The sequence below is a fragment of the Clarias gariepinus genome, chromosome 20 (assembly GCF_024256425.1).
Source record: "Clarias gariepinus isolate MV-2021 ecotype Netherlands chromosome 20, CGAR_prim_01v2, whole genome shotgun sequence".
NCBI lineage: Eukaryota > Metazoa > Chordata > Actinopteri > Siluriformes > Clariidae > Clarias > Clarias gariepinus.
The window spans coordinates 22,095,078-22,115,117 of record NC_071119.1 but is presented as its reverse complement, the minus strand read 5'-3'; the positions used below and the strand labels follow the sequence as shown (position 1 = coordinate 22,115,117).

The following is a 20,040-nucleotide window of genomic DNA, read 5'->3' as shown; positions in this document are numbered from 1 at the left end:
GGAGGTTCACTATTGAAACAGATCTGAACCAACACCAGCACCTGTAAAAACTTTGGCGGGAAAGGAAAATTTTGCATCCCAGTTTTTAAAAAATGGAAGGGAAAGTGGCAACAGGGGTTATGATGACACTCAGAACCTTGGAGCTGTGTAGTGACAGTGCAACATCTCCTATATTAAATACTTTATATCATAAGGGGCGGACCATCTTTTATGGCGACATGATGGCTTAGTGATTAGGATTGTCGCCTTGCACTTTCATGGTCGAGGGATTGATTCCAGGCTTAGTGTCTTTGTCCATAGAGTTTGCATGTTCTCCCTGTGCTTGGTGGGTTTTCTCTTGCAGTCCAAAAACATGCATGATGTGTCTGAATCTGATCTCTGTTTATTATCAATTGTTGTTGGTGGTCTTTCAGCTGCTCCCAGCAAATGGTCACCACAGCGGAATATCCAGTCCGCACAACAACTTGGCACAAGTTTTACGCCGGATGCCCTTCCAGATGCAACCTTCCCATTGAAGAGAGCATATTTAAGATTTGGCCAGATGCTGTATTATGTTCACGCCCAACATAAAAAAAAACTATCATTCAAATGTCAGTCATAGAGAAACCAGAAGACAGACACATAATAGGAAATGTATAGACATTTCCAGTTAAACAACACGGTTCTAACGTAAAAGCTGATTGGATGTCTGGATACAGGCTATAGGAAATGTAACCATATAAGACGTCAGGAAGCGCAATGAGGGGTTTGTTTTACGGGCCATATTATATCTTACAGTGTGTACGGTCATAAAACAGGAATAAATTACAATGGTCATTACCAACTGAGGTTCCTATATATATTAATGTATAGATTTGCCCTGTTATTTTTCTCAATAAACCCACGTTCGAAAAATGACCTTTCCAACATGGCGGACGCGGTGCCGTGGTCAGCGGTCTAGCGGAACTAGCGTCACAATGTTCTGCACAATTCTTGCGCAGCCTTGACACAGAGAATGGTTCCGCCTGTTTGTTTCCGGCGCCGGCGACCCGTCGCACCTCCCTGTGTTGCAGCTTTATTATTGTCGAATGATTTGTCACTTTCAGCTGTTTAATCCAGAGTTGAGCGTTTTCTTGGAGTACACAGTGTTCAAGAGGTAAAATCAGGTAAGGGTTGAATTCATTGTTTTATTTCTTTGGTCGAAACCATTAAAGTGCTCACGTCACCCACGGCTAGCCGCTGGCTTCATTAACTTAGCCAATATGGGAAGCGCTGTTTTTTTCTTTTCTTAAATACATAAGATAAGTTTTTTCTAGTGACAATACCAGCAAATTGTTTGCACGTTACTTCATGGAGTGTGTAGTAAATAATAAGCTGTTAGCTTGCTTGCGCGTTGACTAGTTCGTAAAGATGTAACGGCGCTTGACATCCACGGTGTTGCATTACACCGCCACCTGCTGGACGCGTGCGGGATATGACACACAGAACAGGTTTATACGCGCTCGCGGCGGAATTCTCGTTTCTGATTGGTCAGGAGGAATTAATTATTCATTTTCTTTTAACAAGCTGGACCAATCAGGTTTGTATTGAAGCGTCGGATAACGTTATTGTTTCTATAGCAACGGCGCTCTTGTACGATAAACGGAACCGGAAGTAACGCAGAAGGTTAACTTACACTGATATAAATGTTTAGTGTTAAAAGTCTTTTGTAGAAATAGTTGAAAGGTCTGACCAATTAAATTAGTTAAATCTGATCAGCTGATCAACAAATCGCGGAAGTAGCTCACGTGCATTGTACCAAAGGATAAATACTAATATTTACAATTATATACAGTTATTTCAGTGTGTAAGTGAATGTATAAAATGTCTAAAGTTTGGTATATTATATGTATGTATGTGTATGTGTGTGTGTGTGTGTGCGGGAAAAATAAGTTGGCCTTACCAGTTTCAACTAATCAGTCCAGGAGCACGATGATAAAAAAAAAAGTCCTGTAAAGCTGTCCCGATGGTAAATAATCCCACTTTTGTAAAATCCTCAACAAAAAGATGTCACAGTCCAATACAGTGGAAAACAGCTCTGAGACAAAATGGCGTCCGGGATTACCCTCGCGATTTAAACGCGCAGAGACGACACTGTTACATTTAACGTATGTGAAATTCATTTCCTTAGGCGCGGTTACAGTTTTTGGCCACATGATGGCAGTGTGGGGAAAGGGGGACACAGTGGATTGGTATGCTTTACATTGTCTATTCGTGTCAAAGGTGTATAAGACTCACTTTGTCAGACTTAAGAACAAATCTGACTTATGAACGTGCTCCCGGAACGGAACTTGTTTGTAAGTCAGGGAATATCTGTGGTAATAAATAAAAAAAAAACACAAATCTACAAATGTTTAGAACAGAGGTCTGTTTTTTTCTGTGGAAATTTGTAACTCAAACGTTTGTAAGTCGGGGACTACCTTTATTATATATATTTTATTATTTATCGTCGGGCCGACTGTTTGGAGAAAAGTTATTTGCAAAATAAAAACATTAGGCGGAACTAACGAGCTCTTTATTTGCCAACTGGACGTTACAGTTTATAATCTCTTCCTTTAGTTTTCTTCATTAACTAACGTCCACCCTTAGTCATAGTTATCTTTCAGGAAAAAATGCATATTGCGTTGTTTCAATTTCGGATTAGGAATCCAGTAAGTCCTAGGTGATCCTGTGTCATCATGCACGATTAGTTTTTTGCTCTTTATGTGCGAGCGCAGCCACACAAAAAAAAAACACTTATTTACTTAAAATGCACTCAAAAACACAGCAAGTCCTTTAGGTTGTACAGATCATAGTTATTAAACGTCCTAATGAATATATAAATCCGGTATATAAGTTCAAGCGCGACTTTCTGAAAGCAGAGAGTCGATCCTTTGCTATGACTGACGGCTGGGTGAGACAAAGCGCTCCTCCTTCTCCCTATTTGCCGAAGCTCTTAGATAAGCCGAGGGAGTTCTTCCGCTTTATTGCATTTTATAAAATCAACATCGAGCCATTAAGACACACGGCAGAATGTCTACGCCGAGGAGGAACTTGTTTACACCCAGGGTGAGTGAACGAGGTGTACCTGTTTGTCCTTCGCCGTGCTAGTTTTATATGAAGTCAACTCACCCTCTCAAGAGCTCCTCAAGCCAGAATTTTCTGCTTTGTCCTTTTTAAAAAGCGACAGCTTGAGTACGTGTGTGGTGAAAAAGGGGTCGTGTTTGCATCCGTAGTCCTAAGCAAAGTGTTTGGATATGTTTCCAGCTTATGTTTATCAGTCTTTTTGTAAATATGTTTTTTATTTATTTATTTTTTTTTTTTTTTTTGGTGTAAGCAGAGAGTTTGTTTGTGATAAAAAGCTCATGCATTCGTGATGTCATGTGATGTGCAGAAGTCATTTAGTGCTTTAGGCACTCGTGTACACACACACACTGTGTTGTTGTTTTTTTTTGTTAATAAAGATTTGCTTTGAAATAAGAATTGGTCTTTGTTTCTCTCTCTTTCTCTCTCTCTTTCTCTCCCTCCCTCTAGCCGTCGAGTGGAGGGATTGCGAGGATGAGTGCGGACGGAGGGAAGCCGGTGAAGGTGGGCTCTCTGGTGGAGGTGATCGGTAAAGGCCAGCGCGGCACGGTGGCGTACGTCGGCGCCACGCTTTTCGCCTCAGGGAAATGGGTCGGAGTCATCCTGGATGAGCCGAAGGGCAAAAATGACGGCACCGTGCAGGGCAAGTCTTACTTCACCTGCAAAGAGAATCATGGGATATTCGTTCGCCAGTCTCAGGTCAGCAGCCCGTAATAATTGTTTGATATAGAGTTTATAAAATATCTAAAATCGTCACATCGTATTTTTTTTTATTATTATTTTTATATATATTCACTTCGTCCTCAGATCCAGCTGATTGAAGATGGAGGAAGCTCGGCTACGTCGCCGGACACACCGGAGTCGGGCATCCCTCGAATGCCTCGGAAAGGTACGAGCTCTACAGAAAAACACTGAAACAGACCGCAGTTTAGCTAAGACGTAACACAATAAACTGACAAAATATTGACAAAAAAAAATCAAGAAAAGTGTAGAAACCAGGCCGAATATTAAAATAAATAGAAAAAGTGTTAATATCGTATATACAGTATGTATAAAAGCCTTGGCTTGGAGGGGGAAAAAAAAAGAAAGATTAAATATTGCCCTGGGTCGAAATAACACCAGATAACAACATAGATATGAAGAAGGCCAAATATCAGACTAAGTACATTTGTGAAAAATTTTATTTGCAACCATAAATTGTCATCGTAATATATTTTGTTTTCAAGGGCTTCATTATGTACATTTTAATAACATTAATAACATTTTTTCCTGTAACGCATGAAATTAATATAATCTAATTTAGTATACTTGACAACATTGGAATAAACCTTAAATTACAATACGTTCTAAAATATTTTTCTACATTCTAGAACAGAACTGGATTTTATTATTATTATTTATTATTTTTTTACAACTGTGAAAAAACACTTTTGGCATTAGATAATTATATACCAACAAAAACAGCAACACTCAGTTGTTATTGTAAGTCATAAAGGTCTGCCTTTTCGAACAGTATTGTGTCGAGTGCATTTTTAAAAACACCATCAAGCTCCATGATGAAACTGTCCCTCATGAAGACCTTCCCAGGAAAGCAAGACCAAAACTGACCTCTGATGCAAAGGAGACGTTCATTTAGAGTCACCAGCCTCAGAAATCACCAATTAACAAACAGCACCTCAGATCCACTATGAAGACTTTACAGAGCATAAATACATCCCAGATACATCTCAATATCAACTGTTCAAAGGAGGTTGTTGTTTATGTTGGATAAACGCCTTCAGTGTTGTTTTACAGTGTAAAAAGAAATAAATATCATTAACTATTATTTGAACAAAAGAAATTATTCAACTTGTGTTTCTTCTTTTTTTTTGTCTTTGCAGAAATTGGGGAAACACCTGGAAAAGGAAGCAAACAGGTGTGGTGGTGTTTATTTCTCTTATTTTAGCTACCTAATTATTCAACTTTTTGTCCCCTAATCATTTGGTAACCAGAACTAAATCCTGATGTTAAAGGTTGAGATTCTAACAATTAAGCTTAAAAAGGTTAATATGAAGATTATGGCTCACTTGGACCCCAGTACGTTTTTCATTAAGATTCCTTTTGAATCGCCAGTCAGAGACAGTAACTTGGGTTATGCTGTGATTCCAACAAGGTCCGATTGATTAAAATGGTAAGAATTCAACCAATTAACATTAATGTAGCAACTAATAGTTTGTTTTGCGTCGTGTTTCTCAGTCGCTCACATACATGCTATCTTGTAGTCCACCAGAGGGCGCAGTTCAGTTGTTTAAACTAAACCGAACTTGTGTCAGACTGTCATCTGTGAAAATGGTCGATTGAGCTCTCGGTCAGTTTTAGTTATAAAACAACAATGTCCAGTGACTGTATAGAATGGCCATTCGAGTCCAAGCTTCTGTCCCTCTTTATGTTTAAATAAGTATTTTTACTGATAGAAGATTTGTTCTTTTATATATTTATATATATATATATATATATATATGTGTGTGTGTGTGTGTGTGTGTGTGTGTGTGTGTGTGTTTGTGTGTGTGTTTGTGTGTGTGTGTTTGCTAACATGATGTTAAAGACTCCAACTACAAAAAAGGTACAGCTGTGTTTAATTGTTTGGTGTTCACTGGTTTTTGGGCTCATCTCACTTGGATTAGTTCTCCATGCAATGGATCTCCCAACTTTTTACGTTCTTTATTTTTCCAGTCACATGTCTTGTTTCATCTTCCGATTACATTCACATTCAGAGTCATGTATTCTTTACAGCAACACACTCATCACTTTGTGGCTCTCAATGACATTCGGTCAGAAATCATTTTCAGCATGAAGTCGTTATCGATTGTGTCATAGTGTAACAATAACTAAAAGGGCGAACAGGCTAGAGAAAGATCATCCCATCCCAGTAGGGCTGAATGCTGAACCTGAGCTGCATGTCCTTCACCTCAGGGACTTAGTAATGCTGTTGTCGCTTTCTTTAAAATGTTTGGTCTTATTCTTTCCTTCCATTTCTTTTTTTTTTCTTTTTCTTATTTTGCTTTTGTGCGTGCGGTTTCTGCCTCTCACTTTTTGCTTCCTTTTTTTTCTCGCTTGCATTGGTTCACACTTTTTCCCCTGTTTATCGCACACTTGCCTGCTTTTTGTCTCTCTATTTTTTTCCCCTTCTTTCTTTCTTTCTTTCTTTCTTTCTTTCTTTCTTTCTTTCTTTCCTTCCTTCATGCTTCAATGTGTTTTGTTCTTTCTCTCTCTCTCTCTCTCTCTCTCTCTCTCTCTCTCTTCTAATCCCGCTCCCCACCCCGCCTGCTCCTTCTCTTCACCCTGATGTCTCCTCCTCAAGGTTGCTGTGCGCCGTAGTACCAAGGTGAGCCTGAACGCAGCAGCAAGGGACTCTGGGGAATTTTTTTTTTTTATTTTTTTACAAACACTGTGGTTAAAGTTAGAACACTTACTTTAAGCAACCATTGAGTATACACTATTAACACTATGGGTATAAAAGCTAATATACGCTCTGTATTAATGTACAGTGGAATACTCCGGGACGCCTCTCCTACTCCAACTCTCTCCCCTCCCTCGTAATGGTACGTCCTAAAGTCCCAAAACTACCCTACGTCACCGGATGTGGTGGTAAAGCCCAGTCCTGGAGGTGCTGCGGAAAGACATGTTTTAAAATGTCTAATAAGTGCATGATATTGGAAGAAAAAAAAACTACAGGTAGTCCCTGACCTATGTTGTGAGGGAGACGAGTCGGCCTGATAGTGAATAATCCTAATTTCAGTAAAATCCTCAACAAAACAGAGGTCACAATCCAATACAGTGGAAAACAACTCTGAGACAAAATGGCGCCTCCCGATTTAAAAGCGCAGAGACAACACAGTTACATATCACTGTGAGATTTGTTTCCTTAGACGTGGTTACGGTTTTTTGGCCACATGACAGCAGTGTGGGGAAAGGGGGACAAAGATAGTCGGAACTACCTGTATTAATTTAATCCCAGCGTTCCCTCCCATGACTGAGCTGTATGGTGTTTATATAAAGCGCTATGAACACGGGTGATAACTCTCAGGAAATTTTAATCACATCACATGGAACTTTTTCTTTTGCTTTTTTTTCTTCTGTTCTGGTGGCACTGTGGTTTTTTTTAATTGCAGCTTGTACTGTAATCAACACCAAGGACTTCCTCCCTCAAGGATAGAAATTTCTTTTACATTTTATGCAATGACTAGAAGAATTGTCTTCTCTTTTGTAGTGGACTATGAAAACAAACAGCAGAAATGTGTTACTTCTTACTTCTACCTTTTTCTCCCTTTTCTTTCTCTCACTTTCTTTTCATCTCCCTCTTCTTACACTTCTTTCCCGTTCTTTACTTTCTCCCCTCCAGACCGGCCGCCCCTCTAGCACTGCCTCAGACCTCTCCGGATCAGTCTTGGTGGAGAACGAACCTGCCACTCCTTCCCAGAGTGCGCTGGGGGCTCCCATGATGCCCCAGCCCAGCAGGACGCCTAGTGAGCCCCCAAGTGTCCCTGCTCCCTCTCTGTCCAGCAAAGTGAGAATGGGGAAAAAGAAAACATTTAAATAAAAACACTAATATTGATTAAACTACAAAAAAGTTTTCATTCGTTTCATAAATGTTGCATTGATTTGCTCTCTCTCTTTGTCTCAGGAGGAGGAGGCTCTGCGCGCCCAGGTAAAGGATCTCGAAGAGAAGTTAGAGACTCTGCGTATAAAGAGAACCGAGGACAAAGCCAAGCTGAAGGAGCTCGAGAAGCACAAGATTCAGCTGGAGCAGCTGCAGGAGTGGAAGAACAAAATGCAGGAGCAGCAGAACGACCTGCAGAAGCAGCTTAAAGAAGCCAAGAAGGTACAGCAACACAAACACACACGCGGGTGTTTTAATCCTGGAGGTTAAAACTTTTTCTTGTTATATTGATAAAAAAATTTTCGCTTATATGCAGGACGTGCGTGAGGCTCAGGAAGCTAAAGACCGCTACATGGAAGAGATGGCTGACACAGCGGACGCTATCGAGATGGCCACTCTGGATAAAGAAATGGCCGAGGAAAGGGCGGAGTCTCTGCAGCAAGAAGTGGAGAGCCTGAAGGAGAAAGTGGAGGAGTTAACCATGGACCTGGAGATCCTTAAACATGAGATTGAAGAGAAGGGTGACGCACGCACACACACACACACACACACACACACACACAGTGCTATACACTGTTATCAGATACCTACTACTAAAATGCTAAAACAAATTAGATTTTTGTGTGATAACTAATAACAAAATACACTCTGTTTTAGAACAGGGCAGTGCTCTCAGCTTTGTGTCACATGTTCCTGTTTCTTATTTTTCTTCATGCACAGGTTCAGACGGTGCAGCCTCCAGTTACCAGGTGAAGCAGCTGGAGGAGCAGAACGCACGGCTCAAAGAGGCGCTGGTCAGGTGAGCATAATAATGTGATTCTCTTCTGTTTGATTTGTTACAACTTACAAACATTCAAGTTACGGATGTCTGCAGGTCTGAATGGGCTGCGGTTCTACTGTACATTTGGTACAAAAAATAGACACTGCAGTCCTCCACATTCCAATATTTACAATTGTATACAATATTTTCAGTGTGTAAGTGAATGTGTAAAGTATCTAAAGTCTAAAGTCGGTATATTGTGTGTGTGCGTGGAGGGGTTGGCGGGATTAGGCGGTCTCACCGGTTTCAAAATATTAGTTCGGGAGCACGATAATAGAAAGTATTCAAGTATCCTGTGAACGATAAATAATGGTGAGTAATCCTAATTTCGGGAAAATCCTCAATAAAACAAGAGTTTACAGTCCAATACAGTGGAAAACAGCTCTGAGATGAAATAGAGTCCGGGATTCTCCTTGCGATTTAAAGGCGCAGAGACGACACTTATATTTCACATGTGTGAGATTCATTTCCTTAGGCGCAGTTACGTTGTAGGGAAAGGGGGACAGAGATTTAGTCTAGTGGATTGGTATGACTTATATTGTATATTCATGTCAAAGGCGTACAAGACTCACTTTGTCTGACTTAAGAACAAATCCAACTTACGAACGTGCTCCCGGGACGGGCTTGTTTGTAAGTAGAGGACAACTTGTAATTGACATGAATTGTGATTCACCACATTTTCTGGAAAGCTGAGGTAAATTTAACTTTCTCACATCAAGGCCTCTTGTCTTGTGTCTGGGCATTGCTTAAAGGGTACATCCTGTTATATTTTGTATTTCAGTTTTCTCAAACTTAAGAATGTCATGGCTTAATTTTAAAACACTTGTGAGGCTCACAATACTGTAACCAAATGAAATATGACTAGTGGTTTAAATTTAATTGCTTTATTTTATTAGTAATGGTTACCTTTTTAAATGCAAATGATAAATATTTTAAGGTAATTTTAACCTAACGATTTTATATCTTCAACATATAACTATTTTCTATCTATTTGCTCACTGGCAGCGCATCTGCAGTACTTTTTCAGCCCATCTCAGAGAAATTTTATTCAGTGGTGTTTTTTCGGTCTGTTTATTGTAAATTCTGCCATAATCGAACTGTATTTTAGTTTTTCTCTCTTGCATCCTGTATCTACCATTAAATGTAGATCACGTTCATCCAATTACTGTCTGTTGTCTTTGCACTCAGGATGCGTGACCTGTCATCATCTGAGAAGCAGGAGCACGTGAAGCTGCAGAAGCAGATGGAGAAGAAGAACACAGAGCTAGAGACTCTGAGAGTGCAAAAGGAGAAACTTCAGGAGGAGATGAAGCAGGCTGAGGCTACCATCGATGAGCTCAAAGAGCAGGTCAGGACAAACGTCAATTCAAATATAGTGTAAACAAGGCTTTATTATGTACGCACAGATATACAGTGTGTATTACATAATTGCTTTTGAATTGCATATGTTTTGAGAAAATTAGCACTTGTTAAGTATAAACTTTTTTTATTAATGGAATGGTGTGATTCAGGTGGACGCGGCACTGGGAGCAGAAGAGATGGTGGAAACGTTGACTGAGAGAAATCTGGATCTGGAGGAGAAAGTGAGAGAGCTGAGAGAAACCGTCAGTGATTTGGTAAGAGACACTTATAATATGTGCCACAGCATTATCAAAATAAATAATTAAATGTCCATGGTTATACAAAGAACTTGAATAATTTCACTGCACAGGATAAAATATGCAATATAAGTTAAAATTTAAACACTAAAGAATAAAAGCTTATTTAATTTACTGTCGAAACCAGTATACTTTTATAATGAACCGATTTACTGAAAACCTATGTTATACTGAATATACTCTTATGGTAGTAGTAACTGGTGACTAGAAATGGAAATCACCAGTCACCTCCCCATAAGATATAATCACGATGTCACCTCGGTGCTGATTCGATCAATGTCACGATTTTATGAATATCCCGATTCGATATTACGATTACGATATTTTTTTTTTCAGAGTTTATTACAATTTTAAACCTTTCAAAAAGTTTAGAAGTTAAATGTATCCCGTTCCTTTAACATTAGTTTTCTCATTTAGAAACCAAGCGCAGCATTTAAACACTACAGACTAGCTTCAAATATAAGCGCTTAACATTTAAACTTAAAACTTATAAAACAAAAAAAGCTACAATGTTACTGAGCGGCACGTATTTCTGTTATATCATCTGCCATCATTATTTCTAAACAAACTTGACAAATCTCTAAGTCTCGAAACTCAACTTGATGAGCTGCGAGCATGCAGGCGCGTGCGGCTTCTAACATACTCATACTCCACTAATTAGGGATTGTGGTGTTTGGAGACTTGTATAAGTGTGTGTTTTGAGACAAAGTGTTTGGAGAAAGGGGCTAATTAGAGGCTTTTAATACGTGCAGTTTTTGATAATGTAACACCATAAAAATGCATTTCTGTTGCGCCACGACTCACAGTACAGAATTGTTTATAGAAACGGAAACTAAAAACCAGACAAATCCAGTCACTAGCCAGTTCATCGACCAGTCCTATTATAAACTTTAAAATAAATCTTTTTATTATTTAAATCAATGTGACGATATGTGAATTGTCACATAAACGAATCACTATTCATAACTGAAACGATTTTTTTTTTATCTCTAATCCTGACTATATCAATATACTGATTCATTAATATATATAACAGTATACTTGTATACAAAACTGTATAAGTAAAGATAAAAAATTGTATTAAAAAGGAAAATACCCCAATACACAGAACCGAAATACTGCCCTTTTACAGTATAAAGTGAAAGCAAAGGAAATAATAAACATTTTAAACTTTCTCACTTCTTCTACTCCCCGTTTTTATTCTTGTTCTTTAGGAAGCGATAAACGAGATGAATGACGAGCTACAGGAGAATGCACGAGAGACGGAGCTGGAACTGCGCGAGCAGCTGGACCTGGCAGGAGCTCGAGTCCGAGAGGCCGACAAGAGGGTGGAAGCTGCGCAGGAGACCGTGGCCGACTATCAACAGACCATCAACAAATACAGGGAGCTCACCACTCACCTACAGGTCAGACACGGGTCAATCGTTAGATTTAAAGGCGAAAGAGTTGTGGTGCTGTGTGACTGATCGGTGTATTGTTTTGATTCTCCAAAAAAAAAAAAAAAACAGGAAATGAATCGAGAGCTGACCAATCAGCAGAGTGCTACAGCCGAGCAGCTCCAGCAGCCTCCTGCCGAGCTTTTCGACTTCAAGATTAAATTCGCCGAGACCAAGGCTTACGCCAAGGTACCGCCTCTTCTACGCGTCCAGCTCGGTTTAATATATGTATACGTATCGTGAGAATTGAATTTATGTCTTTGTTGTGTGTGTTTGTTTTTGTTCGCAGGCCATTGAGATGGAGCTGCGTAAGATGGAGGTGCAGCAGGCGAACAGGCAAGTGTCCCTGCTCACATCCTTCATGCCCGACTCCTTCCTGAGGCACGGAGGAGATCACGACTGCATCCTGGTGCTGCTCCTCATCCCCAGACTCATCTGCAAGGTAAGCTTACTCTAGTCTGGATTAACCACTGAGGATTAAGCACATGGATGTTCTTGGGCATTATTTACCAGAGCAGATGTCAGATCTGGAGATCGTCACAAAGATTTATTACTTTCTGTGTTTTTGCAGGCGGAGTTGATCAGTAAGCAGGCCCAGGAGAAGTTCAACCTAAACGAGGACGTTACGGAGCGCACCGGTCTGCGCGGATCCGCCGGGGAGCAGCTGAGCTTCGCCTCGGGTCTCGTGTATTCCCTCACAATGCTCCAGGCCACGCTGCACAAATATGAGCAGTACGCATCACTAATGTGCAAAAACATGTTTTTCTTTCTTTTCTTCTTTTCGAAAACAAATACGTAATTTCGTGTCTGTTTCTCCCAGGGCGTTAAACCAGTGCAGTGTGGATGTGTTTAAGCGGATGGGAACTCTGCACTCTGAGATGAGCGTACACGAGCGTTCTCTCGACTTCCTCATCGAACTACTGCATAAAGATCAGCTAGATGAGACCGTGCAGGTGGAGCCTCTCACCAAGGCCATCAAGTACTACCAGGTTCGTTACATACCAGTCAGTGCGTTGTGTTATTTGGTACTTGAAGTACTTTTGTCCACGAAGAAATTTTACCTGCTATTAAGTTGGATCTTTGATTTCTTTTCCTGTTGTAGCAACTCTACAGCATCCACCTGGCTGATCAGACTGAAGACTGCACCGTGCAGCTGGCAGACCACATCAAGGTACACACAGAGGGACTGTCACTTACCCTACAGCAACACAACACCTGTACTGACCCCTTCAGCTACACCTGTACAACCCCTGTACCTACACCACTACCTGTACAGTCGATAAAACACATTAAGTAAGACTTGTATACCACATGTAGTTACACTGTAACTATATTTGTTACACCAGATAGATAAAAAAATAAAAGCAAGCATGTTCAGCAACAACTTGACACCACATAACCCCTTTAGTGACACCTGTATAGCAAATAAAGCACCTTTAACAACACTCAAATGCAGTATAACTTGGGTTGGGTATCGTTTGCGTTTTTTTTCCGATACCGGTGCCAAATCGATACTTTTAAAATGGTACCGGTGCCAAAAAGGTGCCTGAACCGATACTTTACAAAAGCCGCAAAATTATGGTGAATGACTCAAGAATACATTTTTATTAAAAAAATAAATAAATAAAAATCTCCTTAGTCAAATTTAGCCGCCTTTGCAGTGGTAAATGGGGTCACTGTTGTATTACTACGAGTACTAGCTGGAAAGCCATAATTATAAACAGAATCCATGTTACATTAGTATTTTACAAATCGTTTGACAAATTGTTAGCATGAATGCAAGATTTGCATGAATGCGGCAAGGCTGTTGTCGTCATTATAATCGGTGGACTCCTTTTTGCTACGGTTAGTATGACTGGGGCTGGGCTCATCCACACCGATAGTGCCAGCTGTTGTCTACAAGCTGTCAAACATGGTGCATCCCTCTGCTTTAAAGTTTATTCCGTGTGCCCTCAAATGTTTCATTAGATTTGACGTGTTTCCCCCTTCACACGCGAATGATGTAAAACATTTGCTGCACATTGTGGTGTCGGAATACTTTCTTGTGAAATATAGCCGCACTTTCGACCATTTAGTTTTAGGCATTTTAACGAAACTTGTTTAATTTATCAAGCTAAGATAGCGGTAGACTGACTACCTGCTGCCGTCAGAGTGAGTGTAGTGTTAGTTGCTGCATTTACGCGCATCTCGAATGGTCTATCATTTCCTACTAGCGATCATGTGTGTTAATGAATTTTATGCTTATTACAACTGTGTCATTCAATCGACAGTTCAGGCATTTAAGTGGCACCGAAATTCGCGTTCTGTTTCGGTCCGGTACATACCGGTTATATAGTTACTGGTGCCGTATTGGCACTGGTTTTCGGTACCCAACCGTAATTATAACACACCTTTACGTTACATAAAACACCTTTATGGCAAAAAAAAACTGAAACTGTAAAATCACCTCTGGCAACACCTTTACATCAGCCAAAACACTTTAAGCAACACCCGAACCAGAAAACATTTTCATCAACAACTTGACACAAAAAATTAAGCTGTCACCACTAAAGTGTCATAACGAATCTCCACCAACATTTATTCAAAGTAAAAAAAATATATAATGTTACCATCAGCGTAAATCAGATAAAAGTCAGCTTTAGCAACACTTGTGCAGCACCACAGATGTTCAAATTTGTGTGTATCTTCTTTCAGTTTATCCAGAGTGCGTTGGACTGTATGGGGGCGGAGCTGGGACGCATGCGTTCGTTCCTGCAGCCTGGTCAGGAGGGGTCGGAGCTCATGCTGCTGCTAAAGGAACTGGACACTTCCTGCGGAGACGTCCGGCAGTTCTGTAAGAAAATCCGCAGAAGGATGCCGGGAACAGACGCACCGGGGATCCCTGCAGCACTTTCTTATTCTCCTCAGGTATGTCTATCAATGTGCCTTTTCTCATACCAATGTGTGTGTGTGTGTTTATATTTATAATCACCTGTGTGTGTGTAGGTGGGCGAGGCCCTGGCGGAAAGCAGGAAGCAGCTGGGTTGTGTAGTCGCGGTGCTGCAGGAGACGGCGGCAGCAGGAGCGCAGCTCATCTCGACCCTCTCGGAGCAGGAGGGGCTCAGCGCACACACACTCGAGGATGGAGTCTTTAAAGCAATCGAGCAGGTAATCGAACACGCACATGTTCCTGCATGTCAAAATGAACATAGAAATTGGTGTGTTTTAGTAAATGTGTGTATTTGTGTGTTTATAGATTTACGGTTTGCACGGCGAGAACCCACGCGAGTGCCTGCGCCAGTCCTGCAGCGCCGTCATAGCAACCATGAACAAGATGGCCACCGCCATGCAGGAGGGAGAATATGACTCTGAAAAACCGCAGCATGTGGTGAGAGCATAACCTTTAGATTCTAGTAACACACTATCGTGAGTTTGGGTCTCTTGGTATGTTGAAACGTCTGCTCATTATCCCAATCTTCATACGTGTGTGTGTGTGTGTGTGTGTCAGCCTCCCCCTGTAGAGCTGCGCTCTGCTGCTCTGAGAGCCGAGATCACCGATGCTGAAGGACTTGGCCTCAAGCTGGAGGACAGAGAGACGGTCATTAAGGAGCTTAAGAAGTCCCTCAAAATCAAGGTAAGACACGCCCCTCAGTCAAACGATAACTAAGCTGTAAGGTACAGTATGTTTATAATTCAAAGTCACAACTTGTCCTTTTATAAAATAATAAGTTCCTAGGGCAGTGGTGCAGCAAACAGTTAGTGCTGTGGATTACTGGGTTACTGATCAGAAGGTCCGGGGTTCAAGCCACAGCACCGCCAAGTTGCCGCTCTTGGGCCCTTGAACAAATTTTTTCACTGTGCTATAAAATACATATGACAAATAATTGAGCATTATTATTATTATTAAAGTTAATTTCTGGATTGCGAGCATAATTACTTCCGGTAGCATGCTTGTATATCAAAGCAAGTGTCCCCATATGAAATAATGGAAACTCTGATGATTTGTTTCACAACCCACAAATATTCATATTAAAAATAATGAATACAAAATATAAAGTAAAAAATAATCTAATTAACCTAAACTTTATCTTTCTCTTTCGCTAATGACACTTGCTTTTTGCTTTACGTGTGTATGCACACATGGTCAAAATGTTATAACCAAGACTGAGCATTGAAGATGATTACCCATAATCCTGTAGCGTGCTCGCCCGCCCGCATGCAAGAGAGAGAGAAACTATCGACTCAGTTGTGATCACGTGACGCTCAGCGCTTTGCTCAGACAAAAGCGCATGCGTACTACTCGTATGTCAAGCCCTCGCTCGTTTCTTTATTAAGATAAAATTCATTTAGAAATTTTGCTTGCCTTGCAAATCATTCGCAGACCGAATAACTCGCAATCCAAGGTTCCACTGTAACATTAAATTGTACACAAAGACGATCAATAATTTTTTTTTTTTTATTAAATGTCTACCTGCCAACATGCCTACAGTCCTAACCTTAATATTTTCCAGTGATGGTTTCTTTGTTTTTCTGTTCTTTCAATCTCTCTCTCTCTCTCTCTTCAGGGGGAGGAGTTAAGCGAGGCGAACGTGCGTCTGAGTTTGCTCGAGAAGAAGTTGGACACGTCTACTAAAGACGCTGACGAACGGGTGGAGAAGATCCAGACCAAACTGGATGAGACGAACACCCTGCTGAAGAAAAAAGAGAAGTGTGTTTTAGTTTTTTTTTTTTTTTTTTGGCTTTCATATATAATTGTCTGTATGAAAACCTTTTTTTTTTTGTTTGTCCCATCCCGCCCTCACCCCCGACATCTGTCCTTTGTGCGTGTGCAGGGAGTTTGAGGAGACCATGGATGCGCTGCAGGCTGATATTGACCAGCTGGAGGCAGAGAAGGCAGAGCTCAAACAGAGACTCAACAGCCAATCACGGATGACCATCGAAGGGTTGCGTGGAACACCAGCATCTGGCATCGCCTCTATCGTCGCAGGAGGCACTCCAGGTGACACGAGATGGATTAGAATAGATGAAATTTAAAAGCAAATCTAAAATCTTGGGCACTTCGAAATAGCATGGCACCAGTGTGTTTGTGTGTGTGTGTGTGTGTGATCATCCTATGGGCTTAACTATGTTGTGCGTGTTTTCACAGGAGGTGCCGTCTCTGGTATAGCAAGTGTATCAGGTAGTGTGCAAGTAGTGGATTCTCCTCTCCTGAAGCAGCAAATGGATGTTCAGAGGCTTGCGATGAAACACCTGAAGAATGAAAACTACAGACTCAAGGTGAGCATCGCATGATAGGAATCTGGGATAAAAAAAAAAATTAAATATGGTTATATATACTCTGGTTATATTAAAATCGTTCATTGTTTAGTTTTTTTGTGGTATGGGAGGTACCTCATGTTGTTATTCATTTATCGAAGACTACAATACAGGGAAAGTGTTTTGTCATGAAGAATGAATAGAGAAACTCTCGCACACGTGTTAGCCATCAAGAAGAACACTTCTGTCCATGCTGTCGACACTCAAAAAGCAAAAACTTTTGTTTTGAGGTGTTAAAGCGTTTCCTCCCTAAAGTCCTGATCTCTCGCTCCATCAGATTTCTCACCTGTTTGGTTCACTTATAATGAAAAAGATGAGGAACGCGGTGCATTCATGGCTCTCAGATCAGTCTAAAACACCTTTTTTTTTTTGTAATGAGGAAATATGGAAGCTTGTTGACAGAAAAAGCAAGATCATGTCGAAAAAAATCATGTATACGTCTATTTCCAAATGTTAATTAAAATAAATTCTGTAGCCAGAGTGCGGATCATTTTCGACCCACCTTCATGTATATATAAATCCTGGAAGTTCTCCTTAAAAATCTTAGAATCAGAAGAAACAGAATGAATCATAGAATCGTCTTACAAGAATAAACAAGTAAAGAAGCAAGAATCATTACAGAAGCAAGGATCGCAAAATTTACAGACTGAATCATAGAATCGGTGCAGCCGACTCTTTACATTCACCTCAACCTGTGTACCTTTGTCTCCTCCAGGCAGAGAAGATGAAGTCCCAACTGGCGTCTCTTCCTCCTCTGAGCGCACCCAACATGACCGGTGTGATGAAGGACGGCTCGCTGAGCGACGGCGTTTCCGGAAACCTGTACCGGAAAACGGACCTGCTGCTGAGCAGCCTGCTCAAGATGAGCGCCGGCGTCAAAGTCGTGGACATCACGGGAAAAACACCCGGTGTGTGTGTGTGTGCGTGTGTGAGAAAGAGAGTGGTTATATCGAATTGTCTATAAAATGTTTTATCAGAAGGAAATAAAGAAAAATCATAATCTGTTAATTATAAATGGTTTGCGGAACTGTCGTATAACAGCGATCTCACACGAGAGGGAGTGCTATACTGCCAGATATAGAACGGCTGTGTACAGAAATACAGCACTTTCTCTCGTATGATTCCGCTTATCCAATTATCTACCATATTGACATTGTCTGATTCCGTCTTTGCGTGTGTGTTACCTATTCTGCAGTAAGTGCCAGCGCTCAACTGTTGGAGCAGACGGCTAGGCTGCAGTCTCTCAGTGATGCCCTGGACAAACTAAAGGTCAGAGGCATAACCGCACACAAATAACGATGCCGTTCAATGACTTATAGGATTTTCTTTGTATTTCTATTAATTGTTCCTTTCCTTCTTTCACCGTCTCAGAACGAAGTATCGGAGCATGTAGTAAACCAGCAAGTGGGAGCTCGAGTTCGCTCCGATTTTGCCACATTCCCTTCATCGACTTTCATCAAGGTGACCTTACACACACACTTTCATGAGATACCTGATTCTGTTCTTGTCTCCCCAGACTCTCTGTCATTCTATTTCCAGTCTAAAGTAAAACACACAACACCTCTCAAACCAAATCAAAATTTGACCAAACTTGTACAGTACCCTCACTGGAATTCTACAAAACCTTTACAAAATCTTCATTCGAAAGCACAAATTACTAGCACTAGCTCTTTCATTTTTGGAAGTAGCACGTTTAGTGGGCACGAGACGCGCATGTTCCGGAGACTCTGATTGTTTTTATAATCATTTCTATCTAACTCCGTTCTATCCTTCTGTGTACCAGGCGGAGGGTGAGAAGAAGTGTGGCACCGTTCTGGTTGGTAAAGTGATGATCCCGTGTGCTCGCGGTCAAGAAAAATCCCACTCCCTCATCCTGTCGCAGCATCAGCTTCAGCGCGTCCACCACCTCCTCATGACCTAACCGCTTCATTTCATCGGACCACCTCCGTCAGGAAAAGACTTGCTCCGCCTGTCAGAAACACCCTTTTCACAGCACTTCCTGTTTTTTCTCAGGAACTTCAGTTCAGGCTTTCAGATTTCTTCCAAACCAAAGAATCACCTCTATTCAGTAGCTTCAGGTTGTTCATGCTCAAAAGGCTCGGCTGTTAGAAACGTTCGGATTGGGTTCACTTTGGAGAGTTTGTTTTCTTAAATTCAAAAGATTTTGTCCCATTAAAAAAAAAAATCTAAATGGTTAAAACACTACCACTTAAAATTGTTACTACTTCTTACTTGCTTTCTGATGACTCTGGCTTTTTTTAATGTCTCATTCTTGACCTGAGATCTGTTTAGAAATTCTTATGCAATTGTCAGTGGTCAATGTGGTTTAAATTTTAATCAAGTTTGTGGGGGAAAAAAACGGATTGTATGTTCTTTATGTTTGTAATTCTGGATTCAGGTTCCTAAAAAACAAGGTATTTACATATTTATGCAATTCTTTTTTTTTTTCTGTTTTGGAAGCGGTTCTTCTAAAAATCACTCCTTTTTAAAAGCTTGCTCACTTTACAATAGTATTCACAAAGGGATGCACAAGTCTTTTTCATTTTTATATGATCTTAATATCCGAGCGAATACTGTTTTCACTTTATTAATTACAAGCGGCTGGTATTCTACTTCAGCTCATTAGAAGCTTAGCGAACTAATAAAACAAAAAATGCTGTTTTTTCAGATCATATTGGCACATCTTTTCTGTTTATTCACATTAATTTATAAAAGGAGAGCACTAAACACGTAGTTTAAATGATGATTAAATGAAAAAAATAATAATATAAATAAATAAACATTGGTTCACTTGCATGTCTTAGAAAGGACCAAATCAACACAAAGCTGCAGCATTTTTTTTTTCATAAATCCTGCTCAAGATTTATAGAGAAGCAGGAGGAAATCTGCCTCGTAAGAATCTGCCAAATCATTCTAGATTATTATAAATGCAGCTCTTCCACTCGCAGAATGTTCTTGGCATTATTATTATTTTTTGTATTTTGCTGATATAGAAGGAAAAGTGTTCACACCCTTTAACATCATTTCATCTTTGGCTAAAGTAGATCTGTGTGTAATGCAATGTTTAATGACTTTTGCATTTGAACTTCAATAAAATAAAAAAAAATCAAA

The 20,040-nt window shown here is 40.4% G+C and overlaps 1 protein-coding gene across 1 annotated transcript; it reads left to right on the top strand.

The window, feature by feature from the left end:
• The first annotated feature begins 1,006 nt into the window (after nt 1-1,006).
• dctn1a (dynactin 1a) lies at nt 1,007-20,040 on the top strand. The gene is made up of 27 exons (XM_053480069.1): nt 1,007-1,145; nt 3,532-3,780; nt 3,889-3,970; nt 4,962-4,996; nt 7,463-7,627; nt 7,745-7,942; nt 8,037-8,241; nt 8,441-8,519; nt 9,729-9,888; nt 10,052-10,156; nt 11,413-11,604; nt 11,707-11,823; nt 11,924-12,076; nt 12,206-12,366; nt 12,455-12,623; nt 12,737-12,805; nt 14,329-14,541; nt 14,620-14,781; nt 14,870-15,001; nt 15,122-15,247; nt 16,179-16,321; nt 16,446-16,612; nt 16,760-16,890; nt 17,645-17,837; nt 18,125-18,198; nt 18,301-18,390; nt 18,713-20,040. The coding sequence occupies exons 2-27, from the start codon at nt 3,556-3,558 to the stop codon at nt 18,848-18,850; spliced, it is 3,684 nt and encodes a 1,227-aa protein (XP_053336044.1). The 5' UTR covers nt 1,007-1,145; nt 3,532-3,555; the 3' UTR covers nt 18,851-20,040.

Coding starts and splice junctions, on each gene's coding strand:
- dctn1a (XM_053480069.1), top strand. CDS start 3,556: ATGAGTGCGGACGGAGGGAAGCCGGTGAAGGTGGGCTCTCTGGTGGAG. Junction 12,624..12,736: donor AGGCCATCAAGTACTACCAG/GTTCGTTACATA, acceptor TTCCTGTTGTAG/CAACTCTACAGCATCCACCT. Junction 16,322..16,445: donor CTGCTGAAGAAAAAAGAGAA/GTGTGTTTTAGT, acceptor GTGCGTGTGCAG/GGAGTTTGAGGAGACCATGG.